The 23,531-nt window shown below is 35.3% G+C and overlaps 2 protein-coding genes across 10 annotated transcripts in view; one reads left to right on the top strand and one right to left on the bottom strand.

Moving 5' to 3' along the window:
- LOC135211343 (receptor-type tyrosine-protein phosphatase alpha-like) overlaps window positions 1-7,948 on the bottom strand; it is a 53,386-nt gene extending 45,438 nt beyond the window's left edge. Inside the window, exon 1 of the mRNA XM_064244659.1 lies at window positions 7,790-7,948. Coding sequence (XP_064100729.1) covers window positions 7,790-7,873 — 84 coding nt within the window. The 5' untranslated portion in view covers window positions 7,874-7,948. The remainder of the gene's footprint in view (window positions 1-7,789) is intronic.
- Window positions 1-23,531, top strand: part of LOC135210876 (collagen alpha-1(I) chain-like) — an 891,724-nt gene that overhangs the window by 125,096 nt on the left and 743,097 nt on the right. For 4 of the 9 annotated variants that reach the window (XM_064243797.1, XM_064243788.1, XM_064243793.1 and 1 more), the window contains exon 1: window positions 19,319-19,479. The exons of 3 other annotated variants lie outside the window; for them this stretch is intronic. In XM_064243797.1, the coding sequence (XP_064099867.1) occupies window positions 19,460-19,479 (20 nt within the window). In that variant the 5' untranslated portion in view covers window positions 19,319-19,459. Of the gene's footprint in view, window positions 1-19,317; window positions 19,480-23,531 lie in introns of those variants that run through there. 2 more of the 9 variants (XM_064243792.1, XM_064243794.1) reach the window with 1 other exon arrangement.

Genomic DNA, 23,531 nt, shown 5'->3' with positions numbered 1-23,531 from the left:
CGAGAAAGAAGAAGCGAAGAGAAGAGGGCAAAACCTCTTGCTGTACACACATGAACACATGCAAAGCTTAAAAAACATTATGCAAGCATTAATATGCATCCTCGCAGAGTGCGTATGTATGGACGAAAATCGGATTGAAATCTGCTATTGTGATTTTTCTCTCTGACCCTAAATTTTCCAAATACGAGAGCGTAGTGTCTTGTTACATCTTGTAACTGATTACTAAAATCAAGGCAATATTTCAAATGTGAGAATTATCAAAATATTGCTAAAAATTATTTTGTTAGTATAGTGAATGGCACAAAACTGCCAATTATTGACGGCGTAAGAATGAATTTTCTCTATGAAATACACTCACATTACACGTGACAGGTTACTTCAAAATATGAACTTTCCATTTCATAAGTGAAACGACTTATAGTTGAAATAAAGGTGAATGATATTGATCACTTGTTCACCGTATTCGGCGAATTGTCATTTCTATATCTCTTTGTTAGTCTTAATTTACATTCCTTTATATTGACAATCCTACATCAAGATAATCTTCTAAAGATAATTTTTATCTAATCAGACAAAACTTTCCTGAATTCACCATGGGAGTGAAATGTAAACGATTTATTCGCCCACTTCAAGAATGAAGGCATCCGTTACTGATTAAAGGTGTTTAGTCAACTTAATTTCGCCCTATTCATGGAAACTAATAAAGGAATAAGTTTAGATATATAGCAGCAGTGATAAGTCTGTGGTACGTAAGTCTCTCCATATAGAACGTGCCAAAAAGGGCTTGAACTATAGAAAGAACGACCACCCACTATATATATATATATATATTTATATATATATTATATATATATATATATATATATATATATATATATATATTATAATGTGTGTGTGTACACACACATATATATACACGTATATGTAGGTATATATACGGGTGTCTGGTCAATTCGTCTTCAGTTAATTTGTCCCCTGTCAATTCGTCGCATCTTCATACTCACATGCCTATTTAGGCTAAAGCGACAGCTTTAAGAAGAAGTTAATATTGAAAATATGCTTGAACCGTTAATTGTTGGTGGTTACTTAAAAGGAAATGCTTATTTAAGTAGTTATCCTTATTTCTTCTTTTTCTTTTTTAAGATAATCTTTTTGTTTGTTAACTGTAATGGGTCGTTAAAAAGTTAGTTCATTTAACTATTCGAATAACTTAACCTTTTCAAACTTATAAATATATATAAAACTCAAGTGAGTTTAAAGTTTTCTTAATTTTATTTTAGCGGTGTATAGATACATCGTTGGTCTGTTTGTCAAACATGTTAAAAATACCTGTATTCTACGGCATTAAAATTAAGTTAATGTTACTGCAAATAAATTTGGTAATTTGTTTGACTTATTCCAGATATATTTTAAGATTTCATAGACGTATAGACTTATTATTGTCTCAGCAACATAACTGTTAAATACTTTGTTTCGAATATTGCTTTTAGAAAAGTAATTTTTTGGTTTGGATTGTATTTTCCCATGACATTTTTTATACGCAGGTTCATGTCACTGTATTTTTTCTTTGGGCTTTTCTCCTTAGATAAGTTTTTGCAATTGCAATCCTTTCCTCACATTTAAGCGCAATCGATGCGCTTCCAAATATTTGGATGACTTATATTCACTGTGTCTTTCATCGCGCTGTGGTAGGCTTCTAAACTATTTGTAGTACGAGCAATCCCCGACATACATCGATCCCAAACATTCCATATAGTTAATGGAAATGGTGGTTCAAGGTTTCGCTTCCTTTCTCCTCTTCCTCTAGGTGGTCCTATATAATTATTTTCAAAATAAGATACGATTGACTGTGGAATATCATCATCATCTACAAGTTGTTCATATCCATCCTCGACATCATCAACCGGCAAGAAGGCAAGGGCAACAAAATAGCGCATTTTTAGGCTAAAACTGTCTTCTTCATGATATCTGCATTTCATTCCCTCTTGCACAACACGCTTGTACACATTTTGTCCTAAGTGAAACAAGCAGCTAGCCAAATTTGACGCAGGAAACGATTCAGAAATCCATTATGGGCTGCTTTTTCGAAATCCATAGTCATGTTATCAGGACCCTCATTCAGCGAATATTAAAATCCGTCTTACATCTTCTTTTCCGCTGTCATACTGTAGAAATTTTTCATCAGTGTCAAGGTAAGAGTATTCACTAGGAATGGAGAACCCAACATTTGTAAGTGGGGTGGCAGGATAATTGGAATCAGCTTGCCTCCAACGTCTAATGTTCGTATTAAGCTGTTCAAACCGAGGTATTTGCGACAATGTACAGTCGTTTAACTTTTCAACTTCACTAGCGATAATTGAGCGAGGTGCATTTCGAGATGAAATCGACTTTTCTTTAATATTTGAGACCGTGGTCCTTGCATTTACCTCTGCAGCAGTTGAAGTGTGATTATGAATCCCAATCTTCTTAAGCTCTATATAGATTTCATCTGTATGAAGTCTCGCCTTGCACGAACGATTTTCACACCTCCAGTATATCTTCAGTCCATCAGCATTCTCCTTTTTTCTTGTGTATGTATATAATTCTCTTAATCGACCACTTTGTTTTTCCTTTCTCTGGATGGGCTTATTCTGTAGAACTAATTCGACCTGAGTAAAACTTTTTATTTTGAACTGTCCAGAACTGAAAAATAATCTAAAACTGTCCAAAGACAATTTCAGTCCTAAAGTAAAAGTTCCTCACTTTCTTTCGAAAATTGCATTTGAAAGAGAGAGAGAGGTAATGAAGAAGAAGAAAAAAACTGTTGAATGATCATTTTTATTCCAAAGTGTCTTATTTTCGTGTCTTCGGGACGAATTACCCAACGACTCTTTAACTTGGGGACGAATTGCCCTAACGACGAATTGACTTGGGGACGAATTGATCTTAGACGAATCGATCGGGATAAATGAACAGACGACGAATTGATCGGGGACGAATTGTCCTAGCACCTATATATGAATATATACGTATGTGTCTATTATATATATATATATATATTATATATATATTATATATATATATATATATATATATATATATATATATATATATATATATATATATAATATAATCTGTGTGCGTGTGCGTGTGCATTACTAGCTACTATACCTGGCGTTGCTTGGGATAAAAAGGGCATGCCGTCCGTGTTGACAACCCCCTGCAGAGTGGGATTATGCAATCACTTTCAGAATAAGTAATCACTTGGGATCCTGTCAAGCCGAAGAAGTTGTGAAAAATCCGAAGAGTTTGCTGTCAACTCCGAAAGTTGTAGTAAAATGATGGGGGTTTAAAAAAAGGGGTTAAGGCTCCCTAATTGGCTTTCGAGTTTCGGGGAGCGGGAGTCTATGGTAAAAATTTGGTAGCCCTAGCTTTCATAGTTTGGGCTTGCAATACGGACAGACAGGCAAACATTCAGACAAATTCCCTCGTGTGTATATATATATATATATATATATATATATATATAATATATATATATACACGAGGGAATTTGTCTGAATGTTTGCCTGTCTGTCCGTATTGCATATATATATATATATATATATATATATATATATATATATATATATATATATATATGCATACATAGATTACATACTTCTTTTGGAATTTATTGATCGGGTTTATACATGCCGTGACACATATTTATATTTTTTCCAAACGCTTTCCATTATATAACTGGACTCTAATATTTTTTTCCAGTATTATATTTATTTTGCCCCTGCCCATTTCAGGGTATCATTGTTTTCAGTAACACGTTGGAAAGTTCCATCGTTCAGGTGTGCATATCTTGTACATTTGTTATGTTTATTTTGTTTTATTCACTTTGACCAATATAGAAGTTTTCATGGGTCTTATATGGATTTTGATATTCACATCCTGTAGTGTTGCTTCGTCAGTTTGCATAAGTGCTTATTTTATTGTAATATTGTTCCCAGATGCTGGAGTAAACGCCAAAGTTCTTAAGTAGATGGGAAATATCTTTGATATTATTGCTATGTGGTTGTATGAGTAGGTTTCCATGTTGTAAGTTTTTTTTTTTTTTTTTTTTTTGTCGTCAAGAAAAGTAATTTTTGTCGCTCTGAATGCTTTGCCTTAATTAGAATGATAGTCTGTTCGCTCTGAATGCGGTGTCTAATATTGAATCATGGTATTTTAATTTTTTACAGTATTTATTTATTTATTTATATTTTGTATCTATTTCATGAATTTGTTAATTAATTGTTATGTAGCTTAGCTCTTCTTTCTATAATTCCTAATGTCTTCTGTTATTGCTTTCAAATAAACCTCATATTCTTTGGAAGCTTAAAATTTCAAGTCAATGGCTCCTGTGGGCTTGTTCCAAATGAATTAATAATAATAATAATAATAAATAATAATAATAATAATAATAATAATATAATAATAATAATAATATAATAATAATATGATTGTAGCTGCCCTTAAAGAATCCTGATCCACAGTAGTAGTAATGTATCAATAAAGCATGCGTAGAAAAACCACCTGATATTTTCGCCCCATGACGGCTTTATTCTGGCTAAAGCAATGAATAAAGAAATGAGTTTTCATATCCATCATATCCATGTTTTAAAGAGCTTTACGTTTATGTAGCCCTAAATACATTGACGGTAAACTAGATATTATCATAAATACAAGTAAGAAATTAAATTATCCTTATTCTGTATTATACATGCATTAAGGTCGGCAAAAAAGCCACCTGCTGCCTTATCAGTTTGGGCGGCTGTTTCTCTCTCCATACTAAGGTTTGAGTAAAGCCAAATAGCAAAATAAATAAAAGTTTTAAATATCTCACTATCAAAATAGAAATTCCTTTTCTTGTTAACCTGATGTATATCAATAATTTTTGTAAAACTAAATGCGAGACAAAAAAATTTCGACTTGCTGTTGACGAGATGCTGAGGAGCTTTATAATATAAGGACATGGCATTGTGCACATAAAACAACATCATCATGAAAAACCAAAATAGTATTATAAAATCAGCAGTTTTTGTTGTTGTCTAAAGCATCATTTTGTGCTGCCCCTCTCTCGGTCTACTAAGTGCAGAAATGCAAACGGGTCTACCAAGTGCAGAAATGCAAACGGGCCGGGCCTAAGAAGTGCAGAAATGCAAACAGGTCTAACAAGTGCAGAAACGCAAACCAGTCTGACAAGTGGAGAAATGCAAACGCAGATAGCAGGTGTCTCATGATCCCAGAAGTGCCTGGATATGTGCTTTTATCTTGTCAATGACTAAGCAGTTATGCTGAAGAGCTGCGACATAGTACGATTAGTTTTTGAGGCTGGAGTTGGGATTTGATACTGTACCATGTTTGATAGCACGAGGTAGAAGAACCTGTCCATTCATCCTTCAAAAAGTTCTGCTGATGTGTGACTTAGGCTGACGTTTGTTCAACTGCAATCTTCTCAGATCCTTGGTTAAATGGACTGTCACGTTGTTTGTTTGTGCTGTACCAAGATTGAGCTTTCTTCCTTTGCTGTAAGCTTGCAAATGCGGGGTTTGAAAACTAGTTGGTCCTTCAGAATAGTAGCATGAACATTAAAGTATTCCAGTACCCAGCTGCATATGTCCCTCTCCGTGGATTAGGGCTAGATCAGCAAATGTAAAAATGGGTGGTTCAGTCTTTTCTGTAAGCTTCCATCTGAGCGATATATACGACCAACACAAAGGTCCTTGTTCGTGCAGGTCTGCTAGGTATCAAGGATGCCATGTTAGCTGTTGTGCCACAGTTTCGGCGCTTAGTTTGGGTGGGAGTTTTATCTCATTGAGTGTCTTATCTTAATCATTCAATCATTTTTTTTTCTGATGTTGTCACTGCATCTCTTATGTTATCCCTCAAAGTTTCTTCCTAACACAGAAAGCTTTCTGTTGCTTTTGGGGTGTCTGGCCGTTCTTGGTGTCTGAGCTCCATTTACATAATTGAAAAAAGCCTGCAACTCTCATATTACAGTGCAAAATTACTCCAAAAGGACATTTCCACCATATCTAGCAGTACTTGCAGGGCAGTCTTCATTGATATTGCATTAATTGTTTGAAATAGAGATCCCATGTCGCTTCATAATGTATTTTGAGTCCCACTCACACTTGTATGTAGATTAAACTTATCTGTAAATAAATTCTACCTCCCTCCTCATTGGAGGTAAGTCATAACTCTTCCCTGGATAATTATCTTTGGTACACTAGTAACCGTAAGCCTTGTTTACTGGTAAAAAGTTGTTTAGCCGTGCTGAGAAGATGTGTGTACCTTTGTCGATTTGTGAAGGTTTACCACTTGTATCCAAGAATAAACAAATAATTTCCATCAGTAAAACCTCCCTACGAGTCTTAGATGCCCTTGGGTTTATGGTGTTTGTCCTCCTGACCTATGGTAGTGAACCAGATTTCACCACATTCAGTGTTAGTGTGTACTTTTCAATTTCTAGAATGTTAGTATCCATTTTTTGTTGCAGCAATGCCACACTGTTCAGCATCGTCTTTCATTCCTGTTAGAACAAGACTTTAGAACCCTTTTTCCCGGCATGAGGACCTAATGCTTTTAGTAAAGGTGTGGTCAGCTATCAACGCAAAATCATGGACATGTGGTTTTATAACCAGGCCAACAGCAATAATAATAATGTTGTGTATCTTTACTGTTGCAACTACTGAAACTTCAGAAGTTGTGTACAAATGCTTGCTTGTTGAACACTCACATACATCTCACTTCAAAATGTAAAATTATTCTTATTTTTCCTATTACTTAGAGTATTTTTTTTATTGCTTTTCCTGTAATGGTTCTTCGAGCACTTGGACTTGCAACGTTTGCCTTTTCCAGTTGACGTTGCAGTTTGGCCAATACTAATAATAATGGTAACAACAACAACCATCAAACAAGCAGAATTCCAGTGGAGGCAAAAGAATCATAAAGAGCAGTGATATCTGTACTCATCACTTTAGGAACAAATTCGTCCACTATCCAAAATCGGCCAGCCCTGTAGGCCTTTGTTTGCTGTGTCCCTTCGGCCCCTAGCCCTTTACTCTACCTAGTACATTCTCTTGCAATCTTCAGTCCAACCACTCAAACTTCCTCTTTTCACTGTCTTAATCACTGATTGGCTGAAGTGCTTGTTTTATAGCCTAATTTTCATAACTCAGTCCTCAATCAAAATCGGCCTCTATACAACGGGAATCTCAGAGGACCAACCTTGTAAACAAGCACACAAGTCAAAGAGGATTTTGGATCACCGGAACTCGTGTATTAAAGAGGATAACCTGCCACCTACTAGATAGTTCCTTTAAAAAGTCACTATCGTGATAGAGATGGATTGACATAATAGGGAACTGTAGTAGCAGACAAAGGAATATTACAAAACAGAGCACTACTTCAAAGAGGGAAGGATTTCCATAAATCTGTGATAATAAGAATCATTGATTTTGGTCTTGTTAAAACGTCTTTGTGTTCTGACCTACACTGAGGTTCACAGAGACCTTTCTGGCTCCTATTGGTAATAGTTACCTACTTCATATTCCTTCAATGCATAATCCGAAATATCCACTAAATCCTTGAAAACTCTTTCTTCTAATGGCTGGACTTTGATATTTCAATTATAACCTAGAGGCAGCCATTCCGACTGCATATATATATATATAGTGTGTGTGTGTGCGCGTTATGCATGTAGTATGTATGTATGTGTGCAATACCGGTATTTCTTTTCATTAAATAATCAGATAATTAGAAGATAAACACTCACCTCTTCCCAGGTATACACTTTGTACGACCCTATTAACAAAATCAACAGCAAACACAGTGGTATTTGAGAAAAGGATATATTCATATTTTATCGTTTAACGCAAAGAAATTTTATAACGGAAATATCACCGCGTCTTCCTGTTCTCACATAGTCAAGTTCTCTACTAATCGGGCTTGTCGTCTGAAAGTGCCTAGCGCTGTTGCTTATCTCGGAGAAATCTTATCTCTCAGATACGGTATCTGTTGCTCGTTTGTCTGTAGATTTTTCTTGTATTTTCAGAATTTATGATTTTTTTTACTTCAACTTTAAATGTCTGGATTATATTTTTTTGGCTAAAAAGACATGTTTTTTGCTTGAAATCCCTACAGAGGAAACGATCGTTGTAAAAACCAACGAAATTTATAATTATATATACATAACTATATATATACTATATATATATATATATATATCACATATAGAATTTATATAGATATTTTTTATATGAATATATATGATATATATGTATGTATACTTTATATAAATGTATAAGTGTGTATATATTTGCTATCAAGTTATCTGAAGACTATTATCCCTACACTCCCTCACACGTGAGCAGGTGATGCTTACCTGGAACAGTTGTCGACCATTAGTAGCTCTCTCTCTCTCTCTCTCTCTCTCTCTCTCTCTCTCTCTCTCTCTCTCTCTCTCTCTCTCTCTCTCTTTCTGTACTTTACTGAAAAACCCCTTACCCTGCATATGTGTAAATCAAACTCCAGAATATAACAAAATAGACAATAATAATGCAAATCTAACAAAAGACAAGTAAATGAAAAATCATGCATCTTAGACAACAAATCCCAGTTATGTTATATATAAAGAAAAAAATTGTTGCAAGAAATCATAATATGTAGGAACTACCTCGCACTTCTTTCAAAGGCAACCAAAGTCCACTACATAAGTTTGTTTGTGGCCTGAGAAAAGAAATAGTCACTTCGGTCCCAGTTTCATTCCCACAAGGGGCTATATTCTAGATTAAGATTTATGCCTTATTTCAAACATCTGCAAGGCACAGAACAATTTCTAGTAGACCACAATTCACCTAGTTTATGACTCATAAAAAAAAACAAGCATTAGTCACTGCCAGTTCAATCATCTAGGTAATGCAAAGTCGTACACTTTCATCGACAGGGAATTCCGATTCCCAACGTGTTCCAATGTGACTCTTCAGACTGGACACTCACTAAAGAATGGCTAATTTTCCATTGGAGCCTTCGCACTTGGCGTTTTCGTCATACACAGACAGGCACAAGTTTGCGTTTAACACACCTAAAAATCCGACTCACGCTGGATCAAAAACTTCCATGCCTTCCGATCCCCTAGGATGGAAAATTCCATTCTCGGGCGCTTGTCATCCACAACACACTAAATCAAAGGTGATCATCCCGACAGGTGCTGATTAATGCTGAGAATGCGCCACCCAGTGCAATTAGCGCTGAACCGGGCGCTTACTAAACACCATACTTTGCACCTGCAAAACAACTGAAACATTGCCAGCAAGTTCGTTTGTCACACATACCTTCGCACCCCCCATTTCACACAGACTCTCACATATATATGAATGTGTGTGTGCCGGTTTTAACTTTGGCATTTGTTTTCATTAAAATAACCCAGCTAAACCCAGACAAAGTGGCATTTGCTTTCATTAAAATAACCCAGCTAAACCCAGACAAAGTGGCATTTGTTTGCATTAAAATAACCCAGCTAAACGCAGACAAAGTGGCATTTGTTTGCATTAAAATAACCCTGCTAAACCCAGACAAAAGGCAGTTGTTTGCTATTAATCCTGCTAAACCCATACAAAGTGGCATTTGTTTTCATTAAAATAACCCTCCTAAACCCAGACAAAAGTGGCATTTGTTTGCATTAAAATAACCCTGCTAAACCCATACAAAGTGGCATTTGTTTTCATTAAAATAACCCTCCTAAACCCAGACAAAGTGGCATTTGTTTGCATTGAAATAACCCCGCTAAACCGAGACAAAGTCTGTCTCAGATGGAAACATAAGAGTTACACAGATTTTGTAGAAGGTTCTTTTGTGCAACAGAATTTTACTTGGAAGTCTTCCCCTAGAATTATTAGTTTTTCTCATTTCTTTTTCAAAATCAGAGCAAATTTAACGAATTCGATATCTCGTCTTAGGAGGAAAACATTTCCTGTGAATACCATAATATAGTTATAGGTATAATCGGCATATTTAGTTAATGGTAATAACTTGTTAATAATTGCCTAATAAATATCTTAGTTATACAGGTTTTATTTGTAACTCTTCTGCTCAAGTAATCTAAAGTTTTGTGGTGACCAAAACAAGTCTTATAAACTTCACTGCTTAAAAATATCCATAGTCTCATAGTAAAAGTAGGTTCTTTCTTACGCCGTGGTGCCAACATTCCTCATGTCATGTGGTTGACCAGGCTTTATTCAGTCAGAATATAATGAATGGTGTTGTTGTTTTCATTCAAGATGTTGATATCGTTAACAATGTTGAGCATCCACATCTCCATGCTTTGCTGGTGCAGCATCCCGTGAAGATCTCCTCGCTGTTTTTATCAAGAGATGGCATCTTTCAATGATTCGTCTGAAGAGAGTGAGCGAGAATTAACGAACACACATTTTAGTGGTGCCTTCAGAAGTAAGCTTGTTGATTCTGGTTGTAACTACTGTTACTGTTATACCAGTGGGAACCTTGAACATATTCTGGTCTAAGTAAAATCCCTTTTGATGATCCAGCAGTGGCCTCATAATCAAAGTAGATTCTTACTTAGCTATGGTGCCACAAGTCCTTATGTCATGTGATTGACAAGGCTCTAGTCAATCAGAATATAATGAAGGCTGATGCTGTGATCGTTCAAGATATCAGTGATATTGTTAACACTGTTGAGCATAGCTATCTTCTTATAATTTTGATGGTAGTGATAAAGGCTGAGTGACTGCTAACGAAGATAAGACAGGTTTATAAGTTTGTTGCCTATCTTCCTCTGAGAGAACATGCTGCCACCTTACAATTCCTTTCAAAAGTGTTTAGTTCTGATACAGCCTCTGTTACTTCATCCTTAAGACATCCCAACGGTATTTACTAGTTTCAGGTTCTCCCGGAGGCCATCATGGTCACAAAAAGTTTCATCTGAAGGTCGGATTGATTATCTCGCAAAGATCAGGGAGGGTTACCGGATGAAAACTGGGTGCTTGTACTATTACTTGAGAGACCAAGGTGCCGCTCATTTCTGGTATGAGCTGTTGTCAGGAGCAGTTCGTTCTGAGTTGTCAACCTTTCTTCGCTGAATGAAAGCTGTGTGAGGTTTCGTTAAGAGAAGATTGGACTGAGATACCAGCCTCCTCTAAAAGTTGCACTAGAGCTATGCGAGCTCTCTTCAAGTGGAGCTCGGAAGACATACGAGTGTGGTTACCTTCTCTTCTGTTATTGGCTAATCTTAAGTATGATCCGTCTGTTATACTACAGCTTGAAAAAGCTTATTCCTATATTGTTTACCGTTGTGTGACCTGTGTTTTATAATAGCTAACTAAGGGGTAGAAAGGCTGTTTATATTTTTTCATGAATCTGCCGGAAGAATCTTGTGTATAATTGAAGATATATACTCGTTCGCGTACGCAAATAGGTCAGAAACCGTTACATTGGTGGTGCCCATCGCATATCCAAAAACAGGTAACACAATAGTTTTTCAAGAATTAATTTTCCATTTCATGTATGTGTTCGTAATTATTTTACGAGAGACATAGCTTGTTAAAAAAATTCTCGTAATAATTTCATTGAAATTTTTGGTCAAATATGTCAAAGTACGTCCAATGGGATTTATGACAATACATTGCCATACGGAAAATGTAGGTGAATTCTTTATTGCTTTTATAATTGAAAAAAGACAAGTACTATGTAGATGTATATCATATATTGTATAAAGAAAATTGAGATAAGGAGATGCTGCTTTCACACTCTCACAGTTAAACTAAACGCACATTTTTCCGTCGTATAATGATAATGTAGAATTTAGAGAAGTATATCATGTGATTTCGTTTTCTTTCATATCCACCTCCTAGTCATAGAAAATAACTATGCTAGTTTTGACTGGTACACTGCTCATAATAACTCTGTGAATCTTGCGTGACATTTATTTTGAGGCTGTGCAATAAATGCCCATGCTGTAATAGAGAAAAAATTAAGATATGACTTTATGGAAACAGTTTAGAGCCCGTTTAAAATGATTTTTTAGAGAGAAAATGGCTCGATAACTGTCTTAAATATTTTCCCCTCATATTGATGATGTTGTTGATAAGTGTATTATTTTAACAATAACGAATTCTAATCGTTTGCCTATGCATTACAGCACAAGGCCTGTAAGGCCAAATCTAGGTCACGACAGACAAGATTTTGATAAGAGCAGACTCTAGGATTAAGAACACATTTCCATCGTCCAAAGAAAACCATTCTGATAAGATAATTAGACGCCCAGTTACTAGTAGCTGTGGTCCCTCTCGACAGGGGCTGCGCTTAAACATTTGCGGACTGATGGCCATGTCTATCATATATTCTAAGAACGCCATTCTAACGTTTCCATTCTACATACACGGCTGGGAGCCAACCCCAAGTTGCATTCTGGGATGCAAGAAATACCCCCATCAGGAGAGAGAAGAAAAATATAAATTTACTCCTATTGGGGTTTTTTAATTATGAACGAAATATTTTCATTTAGTTATGTGCATAATGGAGGATTTGGTCGTTATATCAGCTAGTAAAAGCTAATCGCAACGACCCTCGGATGATAAGCTAATCCTTCGTAAGTGGATATATATACAGGACCCATCCAGTAAAATAAAGCAGATGGCCTCAGTCGTGATAACCCCACTATGGGGGTTAGTGCCGTCAGTGCACCTCAAGTTGTACACTGCAGGCATAATTAAAGATTGTTTACAGGGTCCCTTCAGCTCCTATAGCTGCACCAACATTTAGCCTTTTACTTTACCTCCGTTCTAATTTCCCGCTTCCTGTCTAACCACTCCAACTTCCTCTTTTCACTGTCTGAATGGCTGAAAGCGGCCCAGTCCTTTGGCTCTGTAGCCAAATTTCTATGAATCACATCTCAGTCGTGAATAAATGTCACTGATGCAGATCAGTGACAGGGATTATTCCCCTTAATATCAGAATTCAGTACACGAAGTCCTTTTTATTTTGCACTAAAATTAATAATAATAATAATAATAATAATAATAATAATAATAATAATAATAATAATAATAATAATAATAATAATAATAATAATAAAGTCTGGATGTTTCTGCATCAGTGCTGGACTGATGAGAAAGCCTCGCGTGATCAGAATAATGCATTTGTGTCAGTCGTAACACGTGAGTCACTGTTTATGTTACTTAATGAATGATTGCTGATATAGAAGGAGGCCTGTCTTTTAAATAACCTGTATTAGGCACTATTTTTATCGCAAATATCGAAAATTATCGCAATGCCAATGGGAAAAAAGGGTAAAGATGTCAATATGATTTTAAGCGAGACCTGGGATTGATTTTGGTTGTACCCGCCTCTCTGTATTAATATAGCATATGTGGAGACCAGTTGCACAGATTTTACCTACCTAAGAGAGAGAGTGAGTGAGAGTAGAGTCTGCTGATAAGCAGCCTAAACTGTTTAATGAATGGTTCTTCCCCGGTGGGATGAAGATTGGAAAACCGAGCACTCACGTCTGTTGTATATCTCTTCTCACCTCTCTCCATTCCTAGCAACTTTGACTCGCCATAGCTGGCACGCACCAGGAGAGCAGTACTGTTTACGTCCAACTAGAAATTGATTGTACTGAATGTTCGTTAATCACTGTCCCCGGCAGGGATTCCAGTCCGAGATCTCTCAATAGTGTGGGAATTACGTTGACGCCTACGAGGCGACGCCCAGTAAGGGATATGAATGACTGCAAAATTCCCTCCATCCGTTTAGAAAAGGGGAGTGTGTGTGCATGTGTGTGTGGTTTTTTTTTTTTGTTTTTTTTTTTCTTAAATCCATGACCCCTCGGTTAACTTGACCAGAGAATGAAACACTTCGCTTTTATTCGATTTTCATGGAGAAGGGCTGGAACTAGTAATCTCATCCTAATAATCATAACCGAGAACTGCAAAAAATTCATTAAAGTGGGAAATATTATGTATATATGCCATACGTTATCTATGCAATGAATTGTAATACATACTATATATCTATATATATATATATATATATATATATATATATATATATATATATATATGTGTGTGTGTATGTATATTTATATATAATTTATAAATTTTTTTATAAATGTACATATATGTATGTCTGTACATATACGTATGTATGTATGAAGGCGGTCTGAATTCATGCAAATCAATTTCAAATATTCCAAAGTTCATACCTAGGAGAGACAGTAAAGAGAAATCACAATGGCTTCAAAGGTCTCCGATAACTAACTTACTTTTTTTCTCTCATTCTAATCTGCCTTGCTTCTCTTTTCTGTTTTTTCGTTCTCGATTCTTCTTTTTCACCATTCTGTGTTCTTTACTGATGCTTACTTGGCAATTTCTTTTCCTTGAAAGCTCATTCCCTCACTATTCATTGTTTACTATTTTCTTCGCGAATCTTTCTTAAACCAATTTCTCCTTTATTTATGTTTACACGTTCGTTTCTCACTGTTCTTGATTAATCTTTATTTAGCTGTTGTTTTCATCAGTATGTTCATTCACTTAACTTGCTCATATTCTTTCAGTCTTTTTTGTATATAAAGTCTTTTCTATGAATTTATTTTCACAAGATTCGTTTTTTTCACAGTATTCCTCATCACTAACTCTTCCTTCATTAGTTTTACAAAAACTTTGCAAAAGTTCACAATTCCAGATCCTTCGCCACGAATTACTATCTAATTTGACCCCTGTATTCCTCATAATTCCACCTTGATTTAAGTTATTATCCAGTTGTTCCTGATGATTTCGACAAATTCCAACTTGTTTAATCATTCTTGGTTAAATTCGGCGTCATTCACTTTAAAAAAATTAAGTCCTCATTCCAATCCTATTCCATTGCAAATCCAAAAATTCCCGATAATTTCCTTATTGGCAATCAATAAAGTGAACCAGAGTCCTTTGAAAATTTGATGAGGCGAAGGAATGCTAGAAATTCTTGGCCAGGTGATGGTGAAATTCCTTCGTGTCCTCGGGAGTGATTCGGCCGGCAGCTTCCCCAGGTCCTCCCAGACGGTAGGACGTGATCAACACCTTCCCTGTATGTGGCCCGAACTTTCTATGTGTGGTGAAAGGCGCCAGCTTTCAACATAATCATTGTCTCATATATCTGAGAAAGTTATAGATTAAAGGGAATTGTTCTGCGTTGATTTTCTCCCTTAATGAAAAGGGTACACATTTTTACAATTAAATAAATTACCCCGTATGTAGAATGGATGATAACAATGCCTATATTTAATTAAGCAGCTTTCTCTTGATTACTAAATGTAACTTTCACCTGTTATTTAGATAAGGGTTGGTGCATTTTAAAGCTTAATTTTATTCACTTGGACCATATTGAAAGTTTCAGTTTAATACATAGCCTACTTTAGCGTCGTTTCCTCGCATAGTTACGAAAATATTTATATGTAATTATACTCGTATGCGACTTTTGATAATTAATGTGACGCATTATCAGCTAATCGGAATACGTCTCTTTTTATTGTAAGGATCAATGTAGTTTCCTCTTGCAGTTGAAAGAATCATTTCATTACAGTGTTAGCCTGTACGTAATGTAATTCTGTGTCTTGGGAAAGTCTCCAAGTAGCAGTGTCATTCTCAGCGTGATTCCCTTCAGCTGAGGAAAACAGTTTTCCTGGTCTTAATCAGTTCTATGCCACATTTGCCCCCTTGTCTCTTTATCTGTAGGTCTGGTACAGATTTTTGAAATTAATATAATTCACCGTGATATACATATTTATAAGACATATATTATATAAAAGTATTTATATTTACTCAGACACACAGATATATATATATATTATATATATATATATATATATATATATATATATATAATATATATAATATATACGTGTGTGTATATATATATATATATTATATATATATATGTATATATTTATATATAATATATATATATATATATATATATATATATATATATATATATATACACAGAGAGAGAGAGAGAGAGAGAGAGAGAGAAGAGAGAGAGAGAGAGAGAGGGGGTGGGGCGGTTCAGCTTTGGCCTAGTTTTTGTGTACCGTTAGAAAATGAATATGTTATTGATTAAAGAACAGGATCAGCTAAGAATCATTCATTCTTGAATATTGTTAGCGTTGTTTTTGTTTTTATTTCAGAAAAAGAAAAACAAAATTGAATTCCTCTACCTTTTGCCATATTTACCGAATTATTATTATTATTATTTTTTTTTTTGCTCTATCACAGTCCTCCAATTCGACTGGGTGGTAGTTATAGTGTGGGGTTCCGGGTTTGCATCCTGCCTCATTATTATTATTATTATTATTATTATTATTATTATTATTATTATTATTATTATTATTATTATTATTATTATTATTATTTGATTTGATTTGATTTTTTTGTAAAAGGGTACTGGCGACAATTTACAATCAGTCGACCAGATGACGGCTTATCTTCAGTTGAGAAGAGAAAGTCCGTTAACATACCCTCAACAACTTTTTTTTTTCTTTCTTTTTAGTGACAGACTGACCAGAGCAGCTCTTTCTCATGAAAAATAAACTAAGAATGACGCATTCGGGTCGTTGACTGAATGTATATTCGGGAACGGGGCTTGGGTACGGTGACGATGGACTGAGTCACCGCTCTTGCAGTGTTTGGCAATAATGCTCGCAAAGTAACCACGCGGATTCCAGGCGGGATATCAGATCGAGTCTTCGCATGAATAGATTTCAGACGAGGATTCAGATTTTGTCTTCCTTATTCGCTGTTTGACCAAGGGATGACTATTCCCTTTGTTTTGCCTTTTTTTTTATATTGTTGTTTCCTGGCATTGTTGCTTGGAATTATATTGGCTTAACAACTGCGATATATTACTATTATTATTGCACTTTTCTATGTCATGCTGAAATGCTTCGTCATTGTACGCAAAACAAGCATTTGTAATCATTACTGAACTCAGCATTAAAGACCAGGGAAATATTCCCCAGCCTCCAACATTGGCAGATGGGTGGGTTTGGGGGGTGGGGGGAGGGGGGGGGGGAGGGTTGAGGGCGATGGGGCATGCGGATGGGAGTGTCTGAAGGTTTGGGGAGACAGTGATTCAAATCCCGCCGGAAAAAATCATTTCTGGTGTAAACCTGAGGTAGAAATTTGTTAAGTGCTACACCTTTTTTCTGTGCAACGAATTAATCAGTATTTGGTAACGTGGCTGAGGTAGTGTCACACGGTCACTTCGCTGACTTTATTGGCTTTAAAAGTTTTTGTACTGTTTACTGCGTACATAGTCCTTAACATAAGTTTTCGCACTGTTTGCAATAGTAATACTGGTTATACTGTGAACGCCTAATCCAGATATTGTCTTATACCGGCGTTATCTTTTTAATCAAGATTTTTGTAGTCTTTGTCTAGTTTTTTTATTTATTTTTTTTCTTATATAGTTACTGTTTATGTTGTTATGGCTAATATATGTTTATACTGATCACGTTGCTATCCTGAATATATGATGGGTTATGACTGGCTATCTTGGCTTACAGGTTATAATGCATCTTAGGACATTTTCACAATTTCACCTGCTTATTTATGTTTGCGCGAACGTTTGAAGTTCAGTGGTGATTTTTAAAATTTGGTCATTAGGTTGTGATGTAATAATGGTGGCGGTGTGTTTTTACAATATATTTTATTTCCAAAGTTAAACGCATTGTACCCAGATATACAGAGTATATGATGTTTAAGATATAGCATATATATAATTTATATTATATATACGTAATAATATTAACGTATATATACGTTATATATAGATATATATATATATATTATATATATATATATATATATATTATATATAATTATATACGTATATATACGTATATATACATATATTGTATATATATGTGTGTTTATCAGCGGTAGACCGTAGGTAACGATCTCCTCTTTTACTTCTGCACGTCGTTAGCCTAAGGAGAAGCTCTCTCACTACTGCCTTTTGTACAACCGTGCAGAATGAAGGTATTGTGCAAAGTGTACCTTGCCATATCTTAGTCCATCTTAGTATCTCGGTCCGAGCATCGGCGCGGTGCGTAAGACCCTTCGGACCGATATTTGTCGCGACCTTATGCAATATAACGTTTTCAGGATCGTTGCAATAATGTTTCACTAAGTTCTTTGATATTGCAGATCAGTTTTAGGGGTTCTAGTGTTTTATAGTGTACGATGTTTTTATTCAGATTAAAACTTTCTATAAGGGGGGGGTTTTACATTAGCTTTGAGATAGCTTGGATAAATGTTGAAAGGAGAAAGACAGTAGGTTAAGGTAGATTAGGCTTCGTTCTTTTCTCGATTTTCTGGTCTTTTTCCTTTTATTTGTTGAAAAAATAATGTTGATAATTATGCAGTTACTTGTGTGTAAGGACGATGGATTTACGTTGTTTGATTAATAGCTGTAGTATATATATATATATATATATAATATATATATATATATATATATATATATATATATATGTATATATATATATATATATATATATATATATATATAAAATGTTACGGATAATTTTCTGGAGTAAAATGATGAAAGAAAATCATACAGGATTGATCAGGACTTTCCTTTGGTAACGCATTAAATGAAAGTGTTTGCAAAAGAGGATTCAGTCTCTAATGAATATCTGAACCATCAAGGAAATACCTTACGAATGTGAATGAACGCATGACAGATAATCAATGTCATTATTCATTTTAGATCTGGATATTATTTTTCTGTTCTTGTATTTGGATCTAAGGTTTTGTAGTGGCAAGCGTATCCGAAAAGTGTGAAGAATTCGAGAATCTAAGAGGGCATTGGGCTATTACGGTTATAAAACGTATCTAGTACAAAGGTACCAATATATATATATATATATATATATATATATATATATATATATAGTATATACATGTGTCTTTAGTTAATAGAAGTTGGTTGTCTTTCCCCTTAAGGTATTAATGAGCTAATGAGTGTACAGGAGTCACGAATCGTGACACGTACTCTCAAGTGATACGTTTTTTCTTCGGTTGACCATTAGCTCGAAACGGCGTAATATTATATTAATTAATAAAATTCACCTTTTCTCCATGTAAAATTTTAGTTCAGAGATGTGACTCCATCTAAAAGAGCTATATGGCACCATTGCTGGGGAGTTCCACATTCTCTGTCTCTCTCGCGCCCCAGACTCAGAAACCTCGAGTCCTCCTCCTCCTCTGCTCTTCTTCCTCGCGGACTCGGCCTCGCCTCAGAGTCAGTGTCCATGCAAGTGTAGTGAAGGGTGGGTGGAGCGCGCTGTCCTCCGCTTCGACTTGACTGGACGTTTGTTGTGGAGATGAATATCGTTGCGGTATTCATTGCTTGTTATGCTTCGCACTAATTGGGGGGTTCGATAAAAATGGCGTCTTCCCACCGGAGGTAAATTTTTGCTCATTTTCTTCGTTTTTTGTCCTTCCTAAGTTCGCTATCCGCATTTCGTTGACTTTTCCGTTCCTGTGGAGTCGGATGTAAAACTTGAAAGACGTCAGTCGTACTCGGAAACTTTTTAATTACCTCTCGACCAGTTTGCAGATTTCTCGTTTAGCTCGTGTGGTTTAGAATAAAACCTATTGTTCTCTGGTGAAAGTAGAGGGGGGGGGGGGGGGGGTGGGGGGGGGGACTGAATAAAGATTATAGTGGTACTAGTAAGCGTAAGAACCAAACTACAAGAGAGAATGGCTCATATCCCATAATGCTTGTAATGATTTGTTATGGTACCTAACAAACGGATACATATATACATACATGAATACAATGAGGTATTTATATTATATATACATATGTAATAACTGTTGTATATATATGCATATAAATATATAATGCGAGGACACATTATATATATGTATATATATAATATATGTATATATATATATATATATATATATATATATATATGTAGTGTTACAACTGAAGTCCATCTAATAAAAGGAGAGCATAAAAACACCAAAAGGGTATATATTACAGCGTTATTTTTCGAATACAACTGTCTTCCTCAACTGTTGGGGCTCTTATGGGCTTCTTTTATTATGTATTTATATATGTATACATAATGTGTGTGTACGTATGTATGTATATATTTGTGTGCGTGAGCGTATAGGCCGGCAGGAACTAGGAATCATAATAGTGTTTTACCTCATTGAATATCTTTACATTTGAGCCTCTGATAATGAATCTGCTGCTGTTAATAGATGCGGGACCCTTTGTTGTTGGTCGCCACAGTCATTATTAGTCATTAATAATGATTACCTTATGTTGATTTCCTCTCTTTAAAATCAATCATTTTTCTTTTTACCATTCGTCTCATTGATTCGCTTCAAAAAAAAAAAAAACATTCGCAAGTTTTTTTTTTAGGATTTTTTTTTTTTTTTTTTTTTTTTTTGTTTTTTTTTTTTTTTTTTTTTTTTTGCAAGTCAGTGGCTTTTACGAAAACAGAAGAGGTGCATCTCATCTCATTAAACAAGGAGCTCTTGAATCAGAATGGGCAGCTGGTTGGTTCATTCACTTGAACTTGCTGCGACCACTCGGTTAAATCTTTATTTTGTTGAAAGTTTTCGCTGCGGCAGTGAATTGGATTTTTACTCTTGAATTTGATTTGTTAACGCACTGCCTTCAGTTTTTTTTAATTAAAGCTGTTGATGTGATGATGATGATTATTGCAAGAGAATTTCTTTCTATAAAAGTAAACCTTCAGCACAGATAGTGTCTTGTTGTTATGAAGGGAGAAATTTCGAAGATTATAATCATGATTTTTAATTATTCACTTTCGGTTTCATTTAGTTTATATCTGGGTTTCTTGAAAGGAGGTCTAAAATAGGAAGGCTATGCTTTGTGAACCAGCCACAGACATTGGTTAAAACACAAAATAATGGAAATTGCAAGAAATGAGTAGACTGAGATTGATAAGGCTTAGCAGTACTAATTTACTGTTTATTCTTGGCTTTAGGATGAGAACGTAAATAATAATAATAATAAAAAAAGGATTGACGCAAGAGTAGTGAAGGTTTAGATGTTGTGTAGATCAAGTGCCTCTTGTGAAACAGTTGTGCAAAACGTTTGGAAGTGAAGGTGAACAGCTGTGTGCGGGTAGCCCTTAAGCGTACCTTACACCGGCATAGAAAAAGCTTATGGTAGAATTGATAAATTTAGTGGTGTGATATAGGGGAGGCTGAGGATGTATGGTGTTGAAAGTAATTTCCTGTCAGTGATTGAAGTCTTATGTAATGAAAGTGGAGCGTATTTTGTGATGCGTAGATGAGAGAATGACTAGTTTGGTGAAGAAGTGGGTCGGAAGCAAGGTGTATTTTCTCTTCGTGGTAGTTTATTATTTTTATGATGGAGTGATGCAAGAAGTCAGGAAAAGGCAGTAGATTGATGTGTAATGTTGTGTGTTGGTGAGTTGAATGAACGATGGTCGCAGATGAGACAGTATTGATTAGTGATAAAAAGAAAATAAATGTACCAATGAAAGAATGAAAAAGTGCTTGAGAAAACATAAAGTTGGACGTGAATAAGAGCAAGATGAACTTATGAAGGAGAATATAAAAACAAAGAGATGGATCAGTGGATATTATTATTTATTATTATGGAGGGAGACAGCATGAATGAATGAATGAGGCATATTTGGTAGCTAGATCGGCACAGAAGACCTGAAAAAAAACTGGAGACCTTTATGTGCATATATAATATATATATATATATATATATATATATATATATATATATATATATATAAACATACATATATATATGCTAAGTTGGCACTATTGCTGAGTGATGCAGCTAGGTCTGTAGATTGCTCACACCTACTGACAACCTGATGGGTCTAAGGAAAGAGGGCGTGGGACTAGTAGCTCCCCATCCCTGAACATTTGGCGAGAAACCTGAAGGTTGTACCCTTTCTGGCGTCATCCCCTCCCGAGAGGAAAAGGTATATTGAGAGTTTATATAGTATATACTGATATATACTATATATATATATATATATATATATATATATATATATATATATATATATATATATATATTAATCACTTATACATAAAATTCATTTATCACTAATGACCACAGGTGAAAAGTAAGAGAGCGGGTGTAGGTCCTGACCGGTCTCGACTTTCTTTCCAAGCCATTGACGAAGGACCGATACATAGTATTAGAAGTCACGAATATGTATACGACAGAGGCAGTACTTTCGAACATACACAACCGTTTGAGACTGCAGATACAGGCGGGTGTCAAGGTAGGAGTGGCTTCAAAACTCATTTGGCTAAAATTCACAATATATCCTTAAGGGACACTACCGATAAATGTACCCACCGTAAGGAGACTACAAATCCACACCTGACAGGTGTCAGGGAGGCTGGGTTGGAAATCTCATTGGCACTGTTGCCCCTTTACTGTGTTTACAGATATGATAATCCTATTTCCATACATCTCTACTGCCTACCTTAAAATTGAAACAATTTGCAAATTTTTCTTGATATTACAGGATCAAGTTTATACATCCCTTGACTAATATTCCTATATTATGGCTGTAACTTTATATATATATATATATATATATATATATATATATATATATATATATATATTATGAATTCTTATCACATTGCCGTGATTCATATACATGCATTAAGCTACAAATGTCCTTTAATATCCAATTCGCTCTACCTCGGAATTAATATATTTTCATATATGTTAACCGAAGGGGAATTTTTTAGTTGTTAATAATTTCGTCCTCCCGACAGAGAAGAAATCAGGACTGCAGTGACATTATCCACTCGGCCAACATATATGAAGATATAATTCCAAGGTAGAGCGAATTGGATATTAAAGGACATTTGTAGCTTATTGCATATATATATATATATATTATATATAATTATGTATGTTTATATATATATATATATATATATATATATATATAATGATATATATGTATATATGTGTGTGTATATTATTGTATTTACATAGTATATGTATATATATATATATATATTATTATATCGAGCTACAATGTCCTTTAATATCTAATTCGCTCTACCTCGGAATTAATATATTTTCATATATGCTTAACCGAAGGGGAATTTTTTTCTCGATAATAGACTTGCCAGGACCAGGGCGCGAACCCGGGTTCCAGCAAAACTGGACTTTACCTAGTTGGTTAATTCCTCCTCTCTCTCTCTCTCTCTCTCTCTCTCTCTCTCTCTCTCTCCTCCCTCTCTCTCTATCTCTCTCTCTCTCTCTCTCCTTCCTAATTTAGTGGAAGGAAGCGCGTAGCGTACCCTCCCGAGCAATCATAAAACCGCATAGTTTTAGCGTCCATAAAGAGATATCTCTTGTTCAGATCAACCAACAAGAGCCGATCATTTCATCATTTCTATGTACGGGAAACCCCAGGCCGACCCGTTTTAATGATCGACCTGGCCTGCAGC

This window comes from Macrobrachium nipponense, chromosome 4 (genome assembly GCF_015104395.2).
Source record: "Macrobrachium nipponense isolate FS-2020 chromosome 4, ASM1510439v2, whole genome shotgun sequence".
NCBI lineage: Eukaryota > Metazoa > Arthropoda > Malacostraca > Decapoda > Palaemonidae > Macrobrachium > Macrobrachium nipponense.
The sequence above is the reverse complement of the archived record's forward strand: the minus strand, read 5'-3'. Positions and strand labels throughout refer to the sequence as shown.